General features: G+C 35.8%; 1 protein-coding gene across 3 annotated transcripts in view; it reads right to left on the bottom strand.

The window, feature by feature from the left end:
- Positions 1–16,609, bottom strand: part of UBA6 (ubiquitin like modifier activating enzyme 6) — a 105,108-nt gene that overhangs the window by 66,818 nt on the left and 21,681 nt on the right. For all 3 annotated transcript variants that reach the window (XM_064285752.1, XM_023555094.2, XM_010595706.3), the window contains exons 3-6: positions 7,646–7,740; positions 7,095–7,123; positions 2,248–2,342; positions 1,627–1,738 (exon numbers count right to left, since the gene is read on the bottom strand). In XM_064285752.1, coding sequence (XP_064141822.1) covers positions 1,627–1,738; positions 2,248–2,342; positions 7,095–7,123; positions 7,646–7,740 — 331 coding nt within the window. The remainder of the gene's footprint in view (positions 1–1,626; positions 1,739–2,247; positions 2,343–7,094; positions 7,124–7,645; positions 7,741–16,609) is intronic.

Genomic DNA, 16,609 nt, shown 5'->3' with positions numbered 1-16,609 from the left:
GTAGCAATTGTGAGGGTGGCGCAGAATCAGGCAATGTTTTGTTCTGTTATACCTAGGGTAACTATGAGTCAGAACTGACTCAATGGCACCTAAAAACAACAACATCATCCAATCTCTACTATTTAAAATTCTTAGAGGTTTAATTCTATTGTTTGTTATGTTCACTAACTCTTGATTATACTGAATTGCTTTTTCCTGTCTTGTTATTTTGGAATATGAACTCATCTTCAAAGGGGCTTTACACATATATGAATACACTGTGGCCAGCTGAGAGTATACTCAATCAGTTAGTTTTGTTTCTGTCAGGCACTATAGGGTGTCACCAGCTTAGTACTACTTTTTATTTTCTCAGCTTGGGAATTTCTAGACCACTAAAAATTAGAGTTGATCTCCAAACCTGTGGGAGGACAGGACTATGGTTAAAAATTCCCAGAGAAGATCCTAATTTTTTACCCAGAGCCCAAGAGAAAACAGACAAGCTTCTCGTTTTGATGGGCAGAGATTTTTCAAGTCTACCTTTTCACTGACGATGTACCTCTCTGAGGTTCAGCTTTATACGGAAAGAAAAGATCTCAATTCCATTTTTCTACCTCATCCAGACCCAAGTCTTTAACTCCTGTTTCTGTATGACCATTAATTCCCAAGAACCTTAGTTACTGGGACAGGCAACTCCTGTCCCTAAGACTGATCACTGGTCATCTTTTAGATATCTTCATTTTTGGCCAATGAGCATTTCTTTTACATTATTTTGAGCTTAAGTAGTCCTTTAAAAGGAGATCTGTTAAGCGTTTCTAGGTGCTTTATAGAGGACAGATTTTAAGTTCTCCAGCCCAGAATGGAAATTTCTATTGATTTTTAAATGGGTAACAATATAATTTAATACCAGGGAAAATCAGGGTTAACTAAGTCACTTCCAGAACACCCAAAGTACTAAGAATTGTTTTGCTTTTGTTATTTAAGAAACTGTTACCTACAGTAGATTGAATTGATACAAATTTTTTACTTCCCCGTAATTGTATTATACATCACCCTTTGCCCCTGGCCTTACAAAGAGCAGAATATACGTTCCTGCTCCTTGACTCTGGGCTTGACCAAGTGACAGGCTTTGGTCAATGGATTATTAGTAGAAGTAACATGGAGAGAGGTTTAAACAGAGGCTTAAAATGTGCGTGGGTGATTGGACTTGTCCTTTTGCTTTTCTGCTACTGTCATGGGAACATGTCCTAGGTAGCTTTCTGGTCCCCAAAGAGAGACCTAGGGAGCAGAACACACAGCCTGGGGTTCAAGCCAAGGTGACAGTACATCCTAAAACAGATGAACTCCAATGGACCTGCAGATGCATGAGGAATAAGTAAGTGAATGTTGCTATAAATCACTAAGTTTTGGGTAATTTGTTATGCATAATGCTATGAAAATAGCTGACTGATATAATTACTTTTTTAGTAGTTCTTAGACCTTTTTTAAAAATGCAACAGTTGAAAGGTATTATCATAATGGAAGTCTTGTAACTTAAAATTTTTTATTCTGATCCTCAACATACCAGGTTAAGTTAGTTATACCATATTAACACTTAATGATTTATCTGGGAATCTGTTAATAACATTAAATATAAAATGGAGTACCAACCTGGTATTCCTCTAAGAAAGAGAGATCTGTGGTTTCATTTAAAGGAAGAGAAGATGATGTGACATGAACATATGGATTTAGTTCTGCAATATGTTGAAGTACAGCTTCAGCTCTAAAAAATAAAATAAACGACCCTTACTATTCTTTTGTTTTATATAATCCTTCAAACTTTAATGGCATCAGACGAACATGACATGGTACAAAATTTCAGTGGAAATTTAATTCAATAAACTGTAGAAGAAGGAAGAAGCCAAAACTTATTTATTTTTATAGATAACTACAATCTTGTGATGTAGCACACTGTAATATTCCATAGTAAGCCACACAATCTCAAAGTATACCCTTACAGTTCCCAGCTTCAAGTTCCTTAAGTCTTTTAATGATTCAAAGACCTTTGTTCACCATATTATTCATTCCTAGATAACAAAGTGTATCAAAAATTCAACAGAGACAGATGATTAAATAAGTATATGCCAATATTTATCTATACTACTGAGAATTTATGGAGAATGAATGATGAATTAAACAACTATGACTGATGTTCTGAATACAGAAAATATTCTACAAGTGTGAGAGTAAAAAAAGAAAATCTTATAATTCACCAAACTGTCTCATCTTCACCTGTTTCTCTTATTAACAACATCATCTTCACACAGAAAGAAGTTGGTTCCTAGATCCCACGGGTGGCAATTTCCTGTATCATGAATTGTAAGTGCCTTCAAAAAAGAGGAAAGTATCTGTTAAAGTCAGGAATAAGACAAGGATGCTCACTACCTCCAATACATTATATTGAAGTTATTATCCTCTGTAATTAGGCAACAGAAATTAATTAAAGGCATAGAATCAGAAAGGATGCAGATAATATGGCTACATGTATCTGAAAAATCTGAAAGAATATGTAGAAAAACTACTTCAAGCTTTAAGAGAGTTTAAATTTAGGAAAACTGTATATTATAAAAACCAACAAAACTCTAATACACATTTCAAAATACTCTATGTTTGAAGGACAAAACTCACTAATTGGAAGAAAATACTTTAAATTTGTATCACATGCTGTAAACCTCAAAGAAAAAGGCAAAGATAATGTGAACATGAATTATAATGAAAAGAAATGCATATGGCCCTTGAAAATATGTAAAGGTGTTCAACCTCACCCATGATAGACCTAAAATACCTTTTTTCTCACTTGTCAGACTGGCGAAAATCCCAAAGTTTGACAATATATACTACTGGTGAGGGTGAGGTAATTCAAGCCCTGCTACACATTACTGGTGGGAATATACGAAAAGGCCCAGCACCAAAAGAAAAGAATTTGGCAACTTATAGCAAAATGACATGTGTATTTGTACTTTGACACAGCAACACCATTTCTAGGGCTCCATCCTGAAGACACTGGGAAAAATACAAAAGATGTTATGGACAAGGGTATTCACTGCAGTACTACTTGTACTAGTAAAAGACTGAAAACAATCAAAATGTCCACCATTATTATAATCCTAAATGTGAATCACAAATTTTAGTAGTACCTTACAATCCTAAACTTGAAACTCAGAAATTTCAGTGTTCACTCATGATGAATGTTCTAGCTCTGTTCATCAAAAAGATTCACAAATAGTGAATCAAAGACTACAGTGGTTTTATCAAATGGTTGAATAGAATCCCACCAGTCAAAGAGGAAATGATCTGAGCATCAATGAGAATAGCAACTACAACAGATCAAATGTATTAAATGTATTTAAACCTGAGTTTATAATTATACACACACAAACATATATGCATGCATGCTCACTGGTCACTGTTGGAGGATGACAGGAAACTACTTATTTTGAAAACTGGTAAAGGAGAAAAAGACAAATATTTATCCTGCCTTTCAAACATGTGCAAACTACATTTTAGCAAAACCAAATAAGTGATGAGTACAAAGTTTTCTTTCTAAAATTATTCCAGTTAATAAATGAAGAAGGAATGACAGAATATCACTGCTGTCCTCAATGAAATAACAAATCTAAGCAATGATCATTAATAATAATAATAAAAAAAATAGTTAATAATAATCACAAAAAGAGGGACAACAGAATTTCACTGTCTCAGGATGGGAGAACAAACACATCATCTATAAAATGGCCTTGTTAAAACAATCAAATCCAAATGTGATTCTCTGAACTTAACTACCAAGCACACAACAAAGTTTACAGGAACCACAGGGGCGGAGGTACATGTGACAAATGATCTGGTTTCTTTAACAAATAAATTTCAAGGAAAAAAAAAAAATCAGGGAAGAGAAACCTATAGATTAAAAGAAAGCAAGTTCAATATACACCTCCTCACTTATCGACTATCTCATTATCAGACATTTCATATTTACAACAACAGTAAAAAATCTGCTATCTGACTATTTTGAGCATTAACAATGTATGTCTGGCAGTAATGAATGCCTAGGTGCGTGGCAAGAGTAACAATGGCTTTGCTTTGATGGCTAAGGTTATCTGTCAACTTGGCTGGGCCATGATTCTCAGTGGTTTGGAAGTTATGTAATGATATAGTCATCCTCCATTTTCATGTAACACTGATTTCCCATAACAACCTACTCTTTGAAACATAACCATGTCAATAATTCAGGGGAGGGTGTATAAACTTTACTTGGATCCTGATTAGAGCAAACTTTAAAAAATATTTCATAAGACAATCAGGAAAATTTGAACTCTTACTAGGTATTTTCCCACTTTCTGGTATTCAGGCCTTTATGTAATTCCCTCCCCTTGAGAGTGGGCTGGACAAAGTGACTTGCTTAAAATGAACGGAATACAGCAAACGTGATGGGATGTTACTTTTGAGATTAGGTTACAAAAAGATTATGACTCATCCTGCTAGCTTAATCTGATGAAGTAAACTTCTGTGTGTGAACTGTCTATGGAGAAGCCATGTGACAAGGAAATGAGGGTGACCTCTAGAAAACAGCCAGTGAGTAACACAGATCCTCAGCCCAACAACCCATGAAGAACTGAACCCTATCAACTAACACATAAGCAAGCTCGGGAAGCATTATCTCTGCTTGACTGCAGCTTTGTGAGACCGTAAAACAGAGGACCCAGCTAATTTGCGTGTAATTCCTGATCCAAAGAAACTGTGAGACAGGTGATAAATGCTGTTCAAGCCACTAACTTTTGCAGCAATAGATAGCCAATATGATATTTTATGATATTAAGGAGCTGTTACATTTTTAGGTGTGAAAAGTTGTATCGTGGTTATGTTTTTTTTTTTAATTAACTTTTATTGAGCTTCAAGTGAACGTTTACAAATCAAGTCAAACTGTCACATATAAGTTTATATACACCTTACTCCATACTCCCACTTGCTCTCCCCCTAATGAGTCAGCCCTTCTAGTCTCTCCTTTCGTGACAATTTTGCCAGCTTCCAACTCTCTCTATCCTCCCATCCCCCCTCCAGACAGGAGATGCCAATACAGTCTCAAGTGCCTACCTGATACAAGTAGCTCACTCTTCATCAGCATCTCTCTCCTACCCACTGTCCAGTCCCTTCCATGTCTGATGAGTTGTCTTCGGGAATGGTTCCTGTCCTGGGCCAACAGAAGGTTTGGGGACCATGACCGCCGGGATTCCTCTAATCTCAGTCAGACCATTAAGTATGGTCTTTCTGTGAGACTTTGGGGTCTGCATCCCACTGATCTCCTGCTCCCTCAGGGGTTCTCTGTTGTGCTCCCTGTGAGGGCAGTCATCGGTTGTGGCCGGGCACCAACTAGTTCTTCTGGTCTCAGGATGATGTAGGTCTCTGGTTCATGTGGCCCTTTCTGTCTCTTGGGCTCTTAGTTATCGTGTGACCTTGGTATTCTTCATTCTCCTTTGATTCAGGTGGGTCGAGACCAATTGATGCATCTTAGATGGCTGCCTGTGAGCATTTAAGACCCCAGACGCCACATTTCAAAGTGGGATGCAGAATGTTTTCATAATAGAATTATTTTGCCAATTGACTTAGAAGTCCCCTCAAACCATGGTCCCCAAACCCCTGCCCTTGCTCTGCTGACCTTTGAAGCATTCAGTTTATCCTGGAAACTTCTTTGCTTTTGGTCCAGTCCAGTTGAGCTGACCTTCCATGTATTGAGTATTGTCCTTCCCTTCACCTAAAGCAGTTCTTATCTACTAAGTAATCAATAAAAAACCCTCTCCCACCCTCTCTCCCTCCCCACCCATAACCACAAAAGTATGTGTGCTTCTCAGTTTATACTATTTCTCAAGATCTGATAATAGTGGTCTTATACAATATTTGTCCTTTTGCCTCTAATTTCGCTCAGCATAATGCCTTCCAGGTTCCTCCATGTTACGAAATGTTTCACAGATTCTTCACTGTTCTTTATCCATGCGTAGTATTCCATTGTGTGAATATACCACAATTTATTTAACCATTCATCCGCTGATGGACACCTTGGTTGCTTCCATCTTTTTGCTATTGTAAACAGAGCTGCCATAAACATGGGTGTGCATATATCTGTTTGTGTGAAGGCTCTTATTTCTCTAGAGTATATTCCGAGGAGTGGGATTTCTGGGTTGTATGGTAGTTCTATTTCTAACTTTTTAAGATAACGCCAGATAGATTTCCAAAGCGGTTGTACCATTTCACATTCCCACCAGCAGTGTATAAGAGTTCCAATCTCTCCGCAGCCTCTCCAACATTTATTATTTTCTGTTTTTTGGATTAATGCCAGCCTTGTTGGAGTGAGATGGAATCTCATCGTAGTTTTAATTTGCATTTATCTAATGGCTAATGATCGGGAGCATTTTCTCATGTATCTGTTAGCTGCCTGAATATCTTCTTTAGTGAAGTGTGTGTTCATATCCTTTGCCCACTTCTTGATTGGGTTGTTTGTCTTTTTGTGGTTGAGTTTTGACAGAATCATATAGATTTTAGAGATCAGGCGCTGGTCGGAGATGTCATAGCTGAAAATTCTTTCCCAGTCTGTAGGTGGTCTTTTTACTCTTTTGGTGAAGTCTTTAGCTGAACATAGGTGTTTGATTTTTAGGAGCTCCCAGTTATCTGGTTTCTCTTTGTCATTCGTGGTTATGTTTTTAAAAGGCACCCGTATGTTTTACAGATACATACTAAAATATTTAAGAATATGGTATGATGCCTATAATTTACATCAAAATAATATGGTGAGGGACACAGAGAATGGGAAGGAGATTATATGAAATAAATTTGATCATGGGTTGATAACTGCTGCTACGTGATGAGTACATGGAACTTCGTTAAACTAATCTTTCTATTTTCGTACATTTTTGAAATTTTTCAAAATAAAAAATTTCTAACAGGAGGAAAGCAGAGCATTAAAACAATTTTGATACTAAATGAAGAAACAATAATTAAGCCACAGAGTAAACAATATTACTGTTAATGAGCAAAAATTTTTAAAGTTCATAACGAATGGTTCTTACCAAGGATATTTACTCCCTTACCTTAATCCCAGCAAGAACTATATTCTTTGCTATAAAGGAAAAAGAAAAATGAATAGCTTAATATTAGGGATGTATATGAGATATGTCTTCGTGGAGATCTGGCCAAATCTTTGAAAGGATAATTTTAACTTCTTTACTATTGAAGAAACACAAGTTCCTTGTAAGAAGTTAGAAAATAACGAAGATAAACAAAAAGAAAAACATAAAAATTTCCACAATCACGCCATCTTGAGATAATCACTGTTGAAAATTCAATGCATTCATCCAGGCTTGTTTCTATGAATATATGTATGAGTGTTACCACAACGAGTTAATGCATATAGGCAATGATCATTAATGGCTATTAACATCACAAAAAGAGAAGCAGTAAGCATTATTGATTTCCCATAACAGTATCATGATATTGTCTTGCCAAAAGAATCAAAATTGAATGTAATCAAACTTCTGGATCTAATTTCCTTTTATGGGAAACACAAGAGGAATAAGTTAAATTCTATAAATTACTTTGTTCCTCAAAAGTATTACATCAAATTATACATAAAAATACTTACCAATTTCCAAACCAAGACCACCCATACCACTTAAGAAAACGTGAGACTTGGCCATCTTCTGCATTGCTGTGTCTCCAAGAACATACCTCTGTCGACTGTATGTAAAACGCAATGAAGGAAAAAAAAAAGATTTCATTAAAATTATATATCCCATTAAAGTTGTTTGCAAACTAATAGCTTGGGATGGATCCTGCTCACAGACTCATTTTAGATAACTCACATAGTGTTCAGAATTAATTGCCAAACATATGACATATTTTGCAAAACTTGAAGATTTGGTACCATGGCCCATGTTCTCTTATGGACCAGCCAGAGCTGAGTAAGAGCTGCTCTGTTTAAATAAGGCAGAGTAAGCACTCAAAAGTTTAGCACAGCTCCCATCCTGCTCCTCTCACTTATTCCTCAGTGGTCCCTATAAGCATCTGAATTTGTCATCTCTACTTTAAAACTTTCAGTATAAACAGAATTTCTTAAGGAAATGATTTGTTCTCTCAGAATTCAGATGGCTTAGACGCAGTTTTGAATGTTGTTTTAAATGTAAAAGTTGATAAAGTACATACAAGATCCTGTTAAGTTATTCATTTTAATACCACAAGGCAGTATTAGAATGGAATTCCAAAAAAAAAAACCAATTTTTAAAAGCAATTTTAAAAGTTATCTGAAAGAATAGTGGAAAAGTTGATGTTATACCAGTCCTTAAAGATAATGAACATTCCAATGGATTCTTATGAAAATCATTTGAAAGATAAATTCAGCATAAATAACATATATTCCAGAACCCTTGGGTTGAAAGTATTTCCTCTTGGAATTCTCTCTCTTCTCTCACGTGCACATGCACACACACTTGTTTAACACATAAAAATTTGTTTAATTTCTACTTTAGCTTTTCATATTCAATATGAAAGTCTAGAAGGGGGTTTTTCATCTAGTCAAAAGAAACTATATAAATAGAACCTATTTTTATTTCCTTCCTTATTCCCTACAAAATAAAACCTAGACTTTTCTTTTTAAATTAGTACTTCATACTTCTGTTTCAGAAAAGTAAAAAAATTGATTTATTCATCAAATATTTTCTGAAAATCTATTATGGCATGTTATGGATCAGTGAGTTATATAGTTTTACTGTATTTCTTTTCTAAAATACAGAAGTAAAACTTTAACTGTTCCTTTACAGCATTCCAAGTTTTGATATGTAGCACTTTCATTATTACTGTCTAATTTCAATTACAATTAATTCTTTAATATTGGGTTAAATCTGAAGTAAATTTTTTACATTTCTAATTATATAGGGGATATTTTAGTTATCTTTTGTATTGATTTCTGGCTTAAATGACTTGTGAACACACATCACGATCTGTATGATTTGTGAATTTCTTTAGTCAATTTTACAAATGTTCCATGTGTTCCTGAAAAGAATGTGTACTCTACAGTTGTTGTGTACAATGTTCTTCATATGTCCACTAGACTAATTTTAATAATCATTTTGATTAAATCTTCTCTGATTCTTTGCTTATTCTCTTGATCACAGAAAACTCCCCCATGACTATAAATGTGTCTATTTTCCCTTGTATTTCCAGTACCTAACAGTTCCTGGTTTGTAATAATAATATAATAACACTTTTTCTGTTTATTATGTATCACACACTGTCTTAAGCACTGTACATGTATTAATTCAATGCTCACGAAACCTTCAGAAGTTCTATTAGTACTATTATTCCTATTTTTAAAGACAGGAAAACTCATGCACAGAGAAATTAAGTAACTTATATGCAGTAGAGGCAAGATTTCATCCAGGCAGCCTGGCCTTAGCCCCCATATTCTGAACAACTACGCTACACTGCATGTAGATAAAGAAAGTTAAAACATTCTACAAGGTTTATAAAGAGAAAAAATTAGTCCCCTGCCCTAACTCTTCTGTATCCTGAGTTCCGCTACCCAAGGACAACCACTCTCAATTCTTTTCTATTTCTTCTAATATTTTCCCCTTTATGTCTAAATAACGAAGTCTATACTTCTATTTCTTGATTTTTCAGCTTTATATATTACCTATTTAACTTCCTACTAAGAATGACAGTCATCATTCGTGCTTCTTTCTGAAGTAAAAATCTGGTCAAATTATTACTGTTACTTTAAAAACCTCAGTGGTTTCCCATTTTTCTTTATATTTAATATAAAGTCTAAACTCCTTAGTATGAGTCATAAGAGGGTTCATAATCTAGCCCCTGCTTACCTCTCCAGTCTCATCTTTTGCTACTCCTCTATCAAACTCTATGCTCCAAGTATACTAAAAGACTAAATGTTTTCAACTGCCCAAATGTGGTATGCTCTTTGGCCTTTAGACCTTAGTCTGAAGTATTCCTCTCTCCTACCTTTTACGCCTCAATAACTCCTACTCATCCTTCAGGTCTCAGCTTATATGGCACTTTACCCCATGATGCTTCTACTCATCCCCATCCTTTCTCAAGATAGTGCTGTATCAATTTTTATGTACATCCATGATACTCTACATTCAATCTACTGTAAAACTTACCACAGCATATTTTCACTATTTGTCTACCTTTTCTAGATTATAGATTCCTTGAGGCAGGGCCTTTGCCTTATTTACCACTGTATCTCAAGTGACTAACAGAGCCTGGCACATCATAAGCATATAATAACAATTTGCTGAATTAATGAAAGGATCAGACTGGTACACAAAAAAACATTTTTATGCTATTCAAGCAGGTGACGTGAATTCATTTTTCTCTATTCACAGCCATGAGACCTATGTTAAAAGTAAGTTTTTCATCTCAGTCTTGTCCTTCTAATGAATTATTTTCAAGATTATTTAAGCAAATAATAAATAACTATGACATAAACATGGTTACAAATAGCAAGAAGAAAATACAAGGAAACAAAAAAATTAAGAAATATGAACCAAGGTTTTCCAGAGAATCATATAATCTCAGACAGATTCTCAGCAGTCATCTAAATCACTTACTTTTCTAATGTTTGGCCACCAAGGGGAAAAGTGCTAATGAAGTGCCTACTTTGTGCCATGCAATGTATCAGACACTTTGAATTGAGTGACGCTTAAATCCTGTGAAGGTCATATTGTTAGTAAACAATAAAGAGCTGAGAGTATAACTTCAAGTTCAGCACTGTTACATTACAGCTGACTATCAAGTGGAGACGCAGTATATTAGAGAATGTATTCAGCAAAAAGAAATTACCAAGGCAGTCCACTCTAGTTTTAGATAGCTCTATCTATTAAAAATTCTCCCTTTTATAAAGGTTTAATATCTCCCTATAGGTTTTACCCACTAGTCCGAATTTTACCTCCTTGGAGCCATAAGGAACTCATCTAATCCCTCTAAACATTTGAAGATGGTATTCTGGTTCCAGAGTTCTCCTTCTCCAGTTCCTTAAACAATTCCAAACATTACATCATTTTGAGTCCCCCTCAAGACCCTAATCACTTTCTTCTGTATTAACTTCAATTATCTTCATCATGCATTCATATATTTACTAAGTACCTATTTTCAAGCCAGGTACCTGGCTTGGGGTTCACTGTGTAGAGATCATAATAGTAGCAACAACCTCATAGGGGTATTTTGAAGATAAAATTAAATAAAACATAAAATAGTTAGAAAGTTTGTGAAGTGTTACTAAGAAAGATAAATAATTCTGTACTATTATTTAGTATAATACACACAAATACCAAAACTATGGGAACATGGGATAGGGAAGAGAAAGTAATTATCTCTTCCACTGGAGGTCATGGAAGCTTGTAAGTGAGGTCCATCCAAGTTGAATTCTGAAGAAGTAAACGGAGTCTGAAAATTAATCAGTCAAGAAAAATTATTCTAGGCCTGGGAAAAAGAAAGGCACATAAGAGATACATAATATACGTATAAGACTTCCACTTCTGGCAGTGATGAAGTAACACGAACCAGATTTACCCTCCTACCTTAAACAACTGAAAAATTAGAAAAAATAAATGAAAGAACCAATTTCAGGCACTGGACAAGAGATACTCAGGAAAGTAGTCTGTGAAAGAAGGAAAACAAATGAGGTGAGCCCTATAATTGGCTGCCTGAGCTACTACCTGGAGAGCTTCCAGCTACAGTGCAGATGGGGGGACACAGACAGAGCCTGAATCTGGCAGTCTCCTTGAGTTCATGAGGCAGAGGTGTGAATTAAAGGAAGCGAGAATTTGCACAATACCAGACAGCTACATAGAGAGATCTGTAGAGGGCTTTCCTTGAGTGGCAAGTACAGATTAGAACATGCATATGAGGAGGCAACCTGAAGCTGGGTAAAGAACCACCTGAAAAAGGTAGATGGAAAAACCCCTGTTGTTTACATAGGGGCTAAAATAAAATAGTTTGTGTTCCTCCCCAGCAGTGGAAAACTTCTTAAATACACAGGGCATCAGAGAGAATACCCAGAAAGGTATTATATCAGTAGTGGGGAAAAATTACCCCACACTAAAGTCTCCCCTGGCCCTGCCTAACAAAGCTTAAAAGCAAGCCTTAAATCAATCAAAATACTTGCAAGTAACTGTGTCCCTGAACAAAGCTCAGGAATATTGAAAGGAATACAAAGTTACTCAGCATCCGAAACAGATAAAATTCACAATGTCTGGCATGCATTTAAAAATTACTAGGTATGCAAAAACAGTAAAACACAACCCATAATGAATAAAAATATCAACGAATAGATGCAGGCTCAGAAAAGACATAGATAAAAGAATTAGTCCACCAAGACATTAAAACAGTTATTATAAATATAATCCATACATTCAAGAAGGTAGAAGAAAGCATAAACATATTAAGGAGAGACATGGAAGATATAAAAAATATCTAAGTAGCATATCTAGAGGTTAAAGCCACAAAATCCAAGATGAAAATTACACTGGATAGAATCAAACAGCAGATTAGAGGCTGCAGAACTGAACTTGAAGACACAGCAATAGAAACTTTACAAAATGAAACACAAATAAACTGGAAAAAAAAAAAATTAACAGCTGTGGGACAACTTCAAGTGCCCAAACATATATGCAACATTGGCCGTCCTGAAGGAAATGAAAAGCAGGGGGGTGGGGAGGGAAAAGAGGGGAATTAATGGTCAAAAATTTTCCAGAAATACTATAAATTCACAGAACCAAGATGTGGACAAAGCCAAGAAATATGAAGAAAACTACACCATGGCATATTGTAATTGTTTACAACCAGGAATGAAGAGAAAATATTCAAAGCAACCACAGAAAACAGGGCACATTAAGTATAGAGGAACAAAGATAAGAATGACAGTTGACTTTCTCCCAAGAAGCAATGCAAGTCTGAGGGCAATGGAGGAATACCTTTCAAATACTGCATGCAAAAAAACCAAACAAAAAACCTGCAACCTAGAATTCTATACCTGGTACAAAAAATGTTTCAAAAAAGGTGAAATAAACACTTTTTTTAGACATACAAAAGCAGAAAAAATTTACTGCCAGCAGACTTTCACTACGAGAAATATTAAAGCAAGTCATACAAACAGAAGAAAAATGATACCACATGGAAATATGAATCTACACAAAGGAATGGAGGATACTGGAAACGATAAATACATGGGTAAGTATAAAGACCTTATATCTGATGTTACAAATCTCTTTAAAATATAAATGACTGTTTAAAACAAAAATAGTAACACTACATTGTGAGTTTATAACATGCACAGAAGTAAATGGAAGACAAATCTTGGGAGAGGAGAAACAGAAGTACACCATTGTAAGGTTTTTATACAGCAAGGCATAAGGGACTCCATATACTGTGATAAAGATATATATTACAGATCCTAAAGTGTTCATTAAAAAAAGAGAGAGAGGAAAGAGAGCTAGTGATATGCCAACAATGGAGTAAAATGTAAAAATAAAAAAGGCTCGATTTTTCAAAAAAAGAAAAAAGTAACAAAGAACACATGAGAAAACAATTAGTAAGATAGTATCAATGTTTCACATTAAATGTAAATAGTCCAGATACCCCAATTAAGACAGTCCAACTATATGCTATCTCCAAGGAATCTACTTTTAAACATAATACATAAATAGGTTAAAGTAAAAGGATGGAAAAAGATATACCATACTACCACTAATCCAAGCTAAGCAGTGTGGCTTTATTAGACAAATAGATTTCAGAGAAAATAATATCAGAATAAACAGGGCTATTTCATAATGATAAAAGGGTCAAGTACATTAAGAAAACATAATTTTAAATGTTTATGTACTAATAACAAACACCTCTCTTTGAATAACTGGTACAAAGAGTAGAGAAGATCAATAAAGCTACAGAACACCTGAACACTATCAATCAATTTGACCTAAATGACAATGACAGAACAGTCCAATAAAAACAGAAGAATGCACATTCTTTTTACATGCACACAGAACATGGAACAATAGACCATATTCTGCGCCATAAAACCAGTATCAATAAATAAATTTAAAAGAAAAAAAAATGCGAGTCATACAAAGCAGGTTCACTGACCACAATGGAATGAAATTAGAAGCCCGAAACTGAAAGACATCTACAAAGTCCCTCAGTATTTGGAACCTGAGTAACACATTTCTAAATAACCCATGGTGAGACAGATAGGGTTAACTGTGCCTGTGGCTGAACAAAAGAGCTGTTAAAAGATTACCATCTAGAAGCTGGATACACAGGAACCCACCCTATCAACAAGAGATAAGATTGAAACAACCCTTGAATTACTATCTCCTTCTTAGTGTTTTTCTAGTCCTCTACTCCTTTACAGGTTCCACATGTGCAGAACAAAGTGTGACTGCTGTTTAACCTTCCTTAGCCCTCAGAAGATGGCGATGTAGTGCAGGAGATCAAGGGTGCTTGCACTATATCGCATAATAAGTGATACCAAGGGCTTCGAGAGGACCCCATCTTGAATATCAGGGGGTTCCATCTTAGATCCCAGATGCACACAGGCAACCTAATTAGCATACACCACCATTCTGAGAAGTACAAGCCCCTTGAAAGAAGCCCACTAAATATTCAGTACTCTGTTGTCTCCACCAAACCCATATAAGCCCTAGCCTTGCTTCCCTCTTCCAGTCTTTTAGAGAACTTAGATCCTCCTGACTCCTTTTGTTTGAATCAAGCAAAATAAAGCTTACTGAAGATAAAGTTTGTCTTTTCTGTGTATTCTCATTAGGGAAAAGACAAAGACCCTTACAAGGATGCTTTGTGTCAGATTGGCAACTGGTAACAATGGGTCAAAAAAATAAAAACAACAACTATAAAATCTATGGTACAGGATGAAAACCAGAATCTAGCGTATCTGTGGGATGCATATAAAGCAGTGTTTAGGGGGAAATCCTTAACATGAAATGGATGTATTAGTTAAGAAGAAAGTTCTCAAATATCAATAGTTTGAATTTTCACCTTAAAAATTAGAAAAAGAAACACAAATTAAACTCAAAGTGTTACCAATTGCTAATCTGACACAAAGGGTCCTTATCTTTTCCCGAGTAAGAATACACGTGAAAGACAAACTTTATCTTCAGCAAGCTTTATTTTGCTTAAGTCAAGAAAAAGGAGTCAGCAGGAATCTGAATCTAAGCCTCTCCAAGTAGGGCTTACATGGGTTTGATGGAGACAAAAGAGTAATGAATATTTAGTGGGCTTCTTTCAAGGGGTGGGTACTTCCCAGAATGGTGGTGTATGTTAATTAGGTTGTGCACGCATCTGAAATCTAAGATGGAACCCGCTGATATTCAAGATGGAGTCCTCTCTGCAGCCCTTGGCATCACTTATTATGGGATATAGCATAAGCACACTTGATCTTCGGCACTACATCACCATCTTAAGGGCTAAGGAAGGTTAAACAGTGATCACACTTTGTTCTTCTGCGCAGCCAGGAGCCTGTAAAGGAGTAGGGGACTATAAAAACACTAAGAAGGAGGTAGTAATTCATGGGTTGTTTCAATATTCTCTCATGTTGACGGGGGGGGGTCCTGTTTACCCAACTTCTAAATGGTAATCTTTTAACACCTCTTTTGTTCAGCTGCACAATTAAGCCTATCTGTCTCAAAAGGAAACAGAACAAAACAAAAAGAACAGAAATCAATGAAATACAAAACAGAAAAACAGTATAGAAAAACAATGAAACTGAAAGCTGGTTCTTTTGAAGACAAAGTTGATAAATCTCTAGTCAGACTGATCAAGAAAAAGAGAAGAAAAAAATTACCAATATCAAGAATGAGAAAGTGGTCATCACTTCAGATTCAACAGACAAAGGATATTCAAATAATCTTACCAACAGCTTTATGCTATTTAATTCAACAACTAAGATAAATGGATGTTGCTGTTGGGAGTCACAGTGACACCATATACAACAAATGAAATATTGCCCTGTCCTGTGCCATCTTCACATTGCTGAGGTTGATCCCATTGTTGCAGTCACTGTGTCAGTCCACCTTGTTGATGGTCTTCCCCTTTTTCGCTGATCTTCTACCTCATGTAACGTGATCAAAGTATGTGAGACAAAGTCTCACCATCCGTACTTCCAAAGAGCATTTTGGCTATACTTCCAAGTCAGATTGTTGTTCTTCTGGTAGTCCATGGTATAGTCAATATTCTTCATGAACACCATAATTCAAAGGCATCAGTTCTTCTTCGGTCTTCCTTATCCATTGTCCAGTTTCCACATGCATATGAGTTGGCTGAAAATACCACAGCTTGGGTCAGGCATGCTGTCTTAGTTATCTAGTACTGCTGAAACAGAAATACCACGAGTGGATGCCTTTAATAAAGAGAAATTTATTCTCTCACAGTCTAGTAGGTTACAAGCCCAAATTCAGAGTGTCAGCTCCAGGGGAAGGCTTTCTCTCTCTGTCGGCTCTGGAGCAAAGTCCTTGTTCTCAATCTTCCCCTGGTCAAGGAGCTCCTCAGGCACAGGGACCCCAGGTCTGAAGGACTTGTTCTG

The sequence above is a fragment of the Loxodonta africana genome, chromosome 5, assembly GCF_030014295.1.
Source record: "Loxodonta africana isolate mLoxAfr1 chromosome 5, mLoxAfr1.hap2, whole genome shotgun sequence".
NCBI lineage: Eukaryota > Metazoa > Chordata > Mammalia > Proboscidea > Elephantidae > Loxodonta > Loxodonta africana.
The sequence above is the reverse complement of the archived record's forward strand: the minus strand, read 5'-3'. Positions and strand labels throughout refer to the sequence as shown.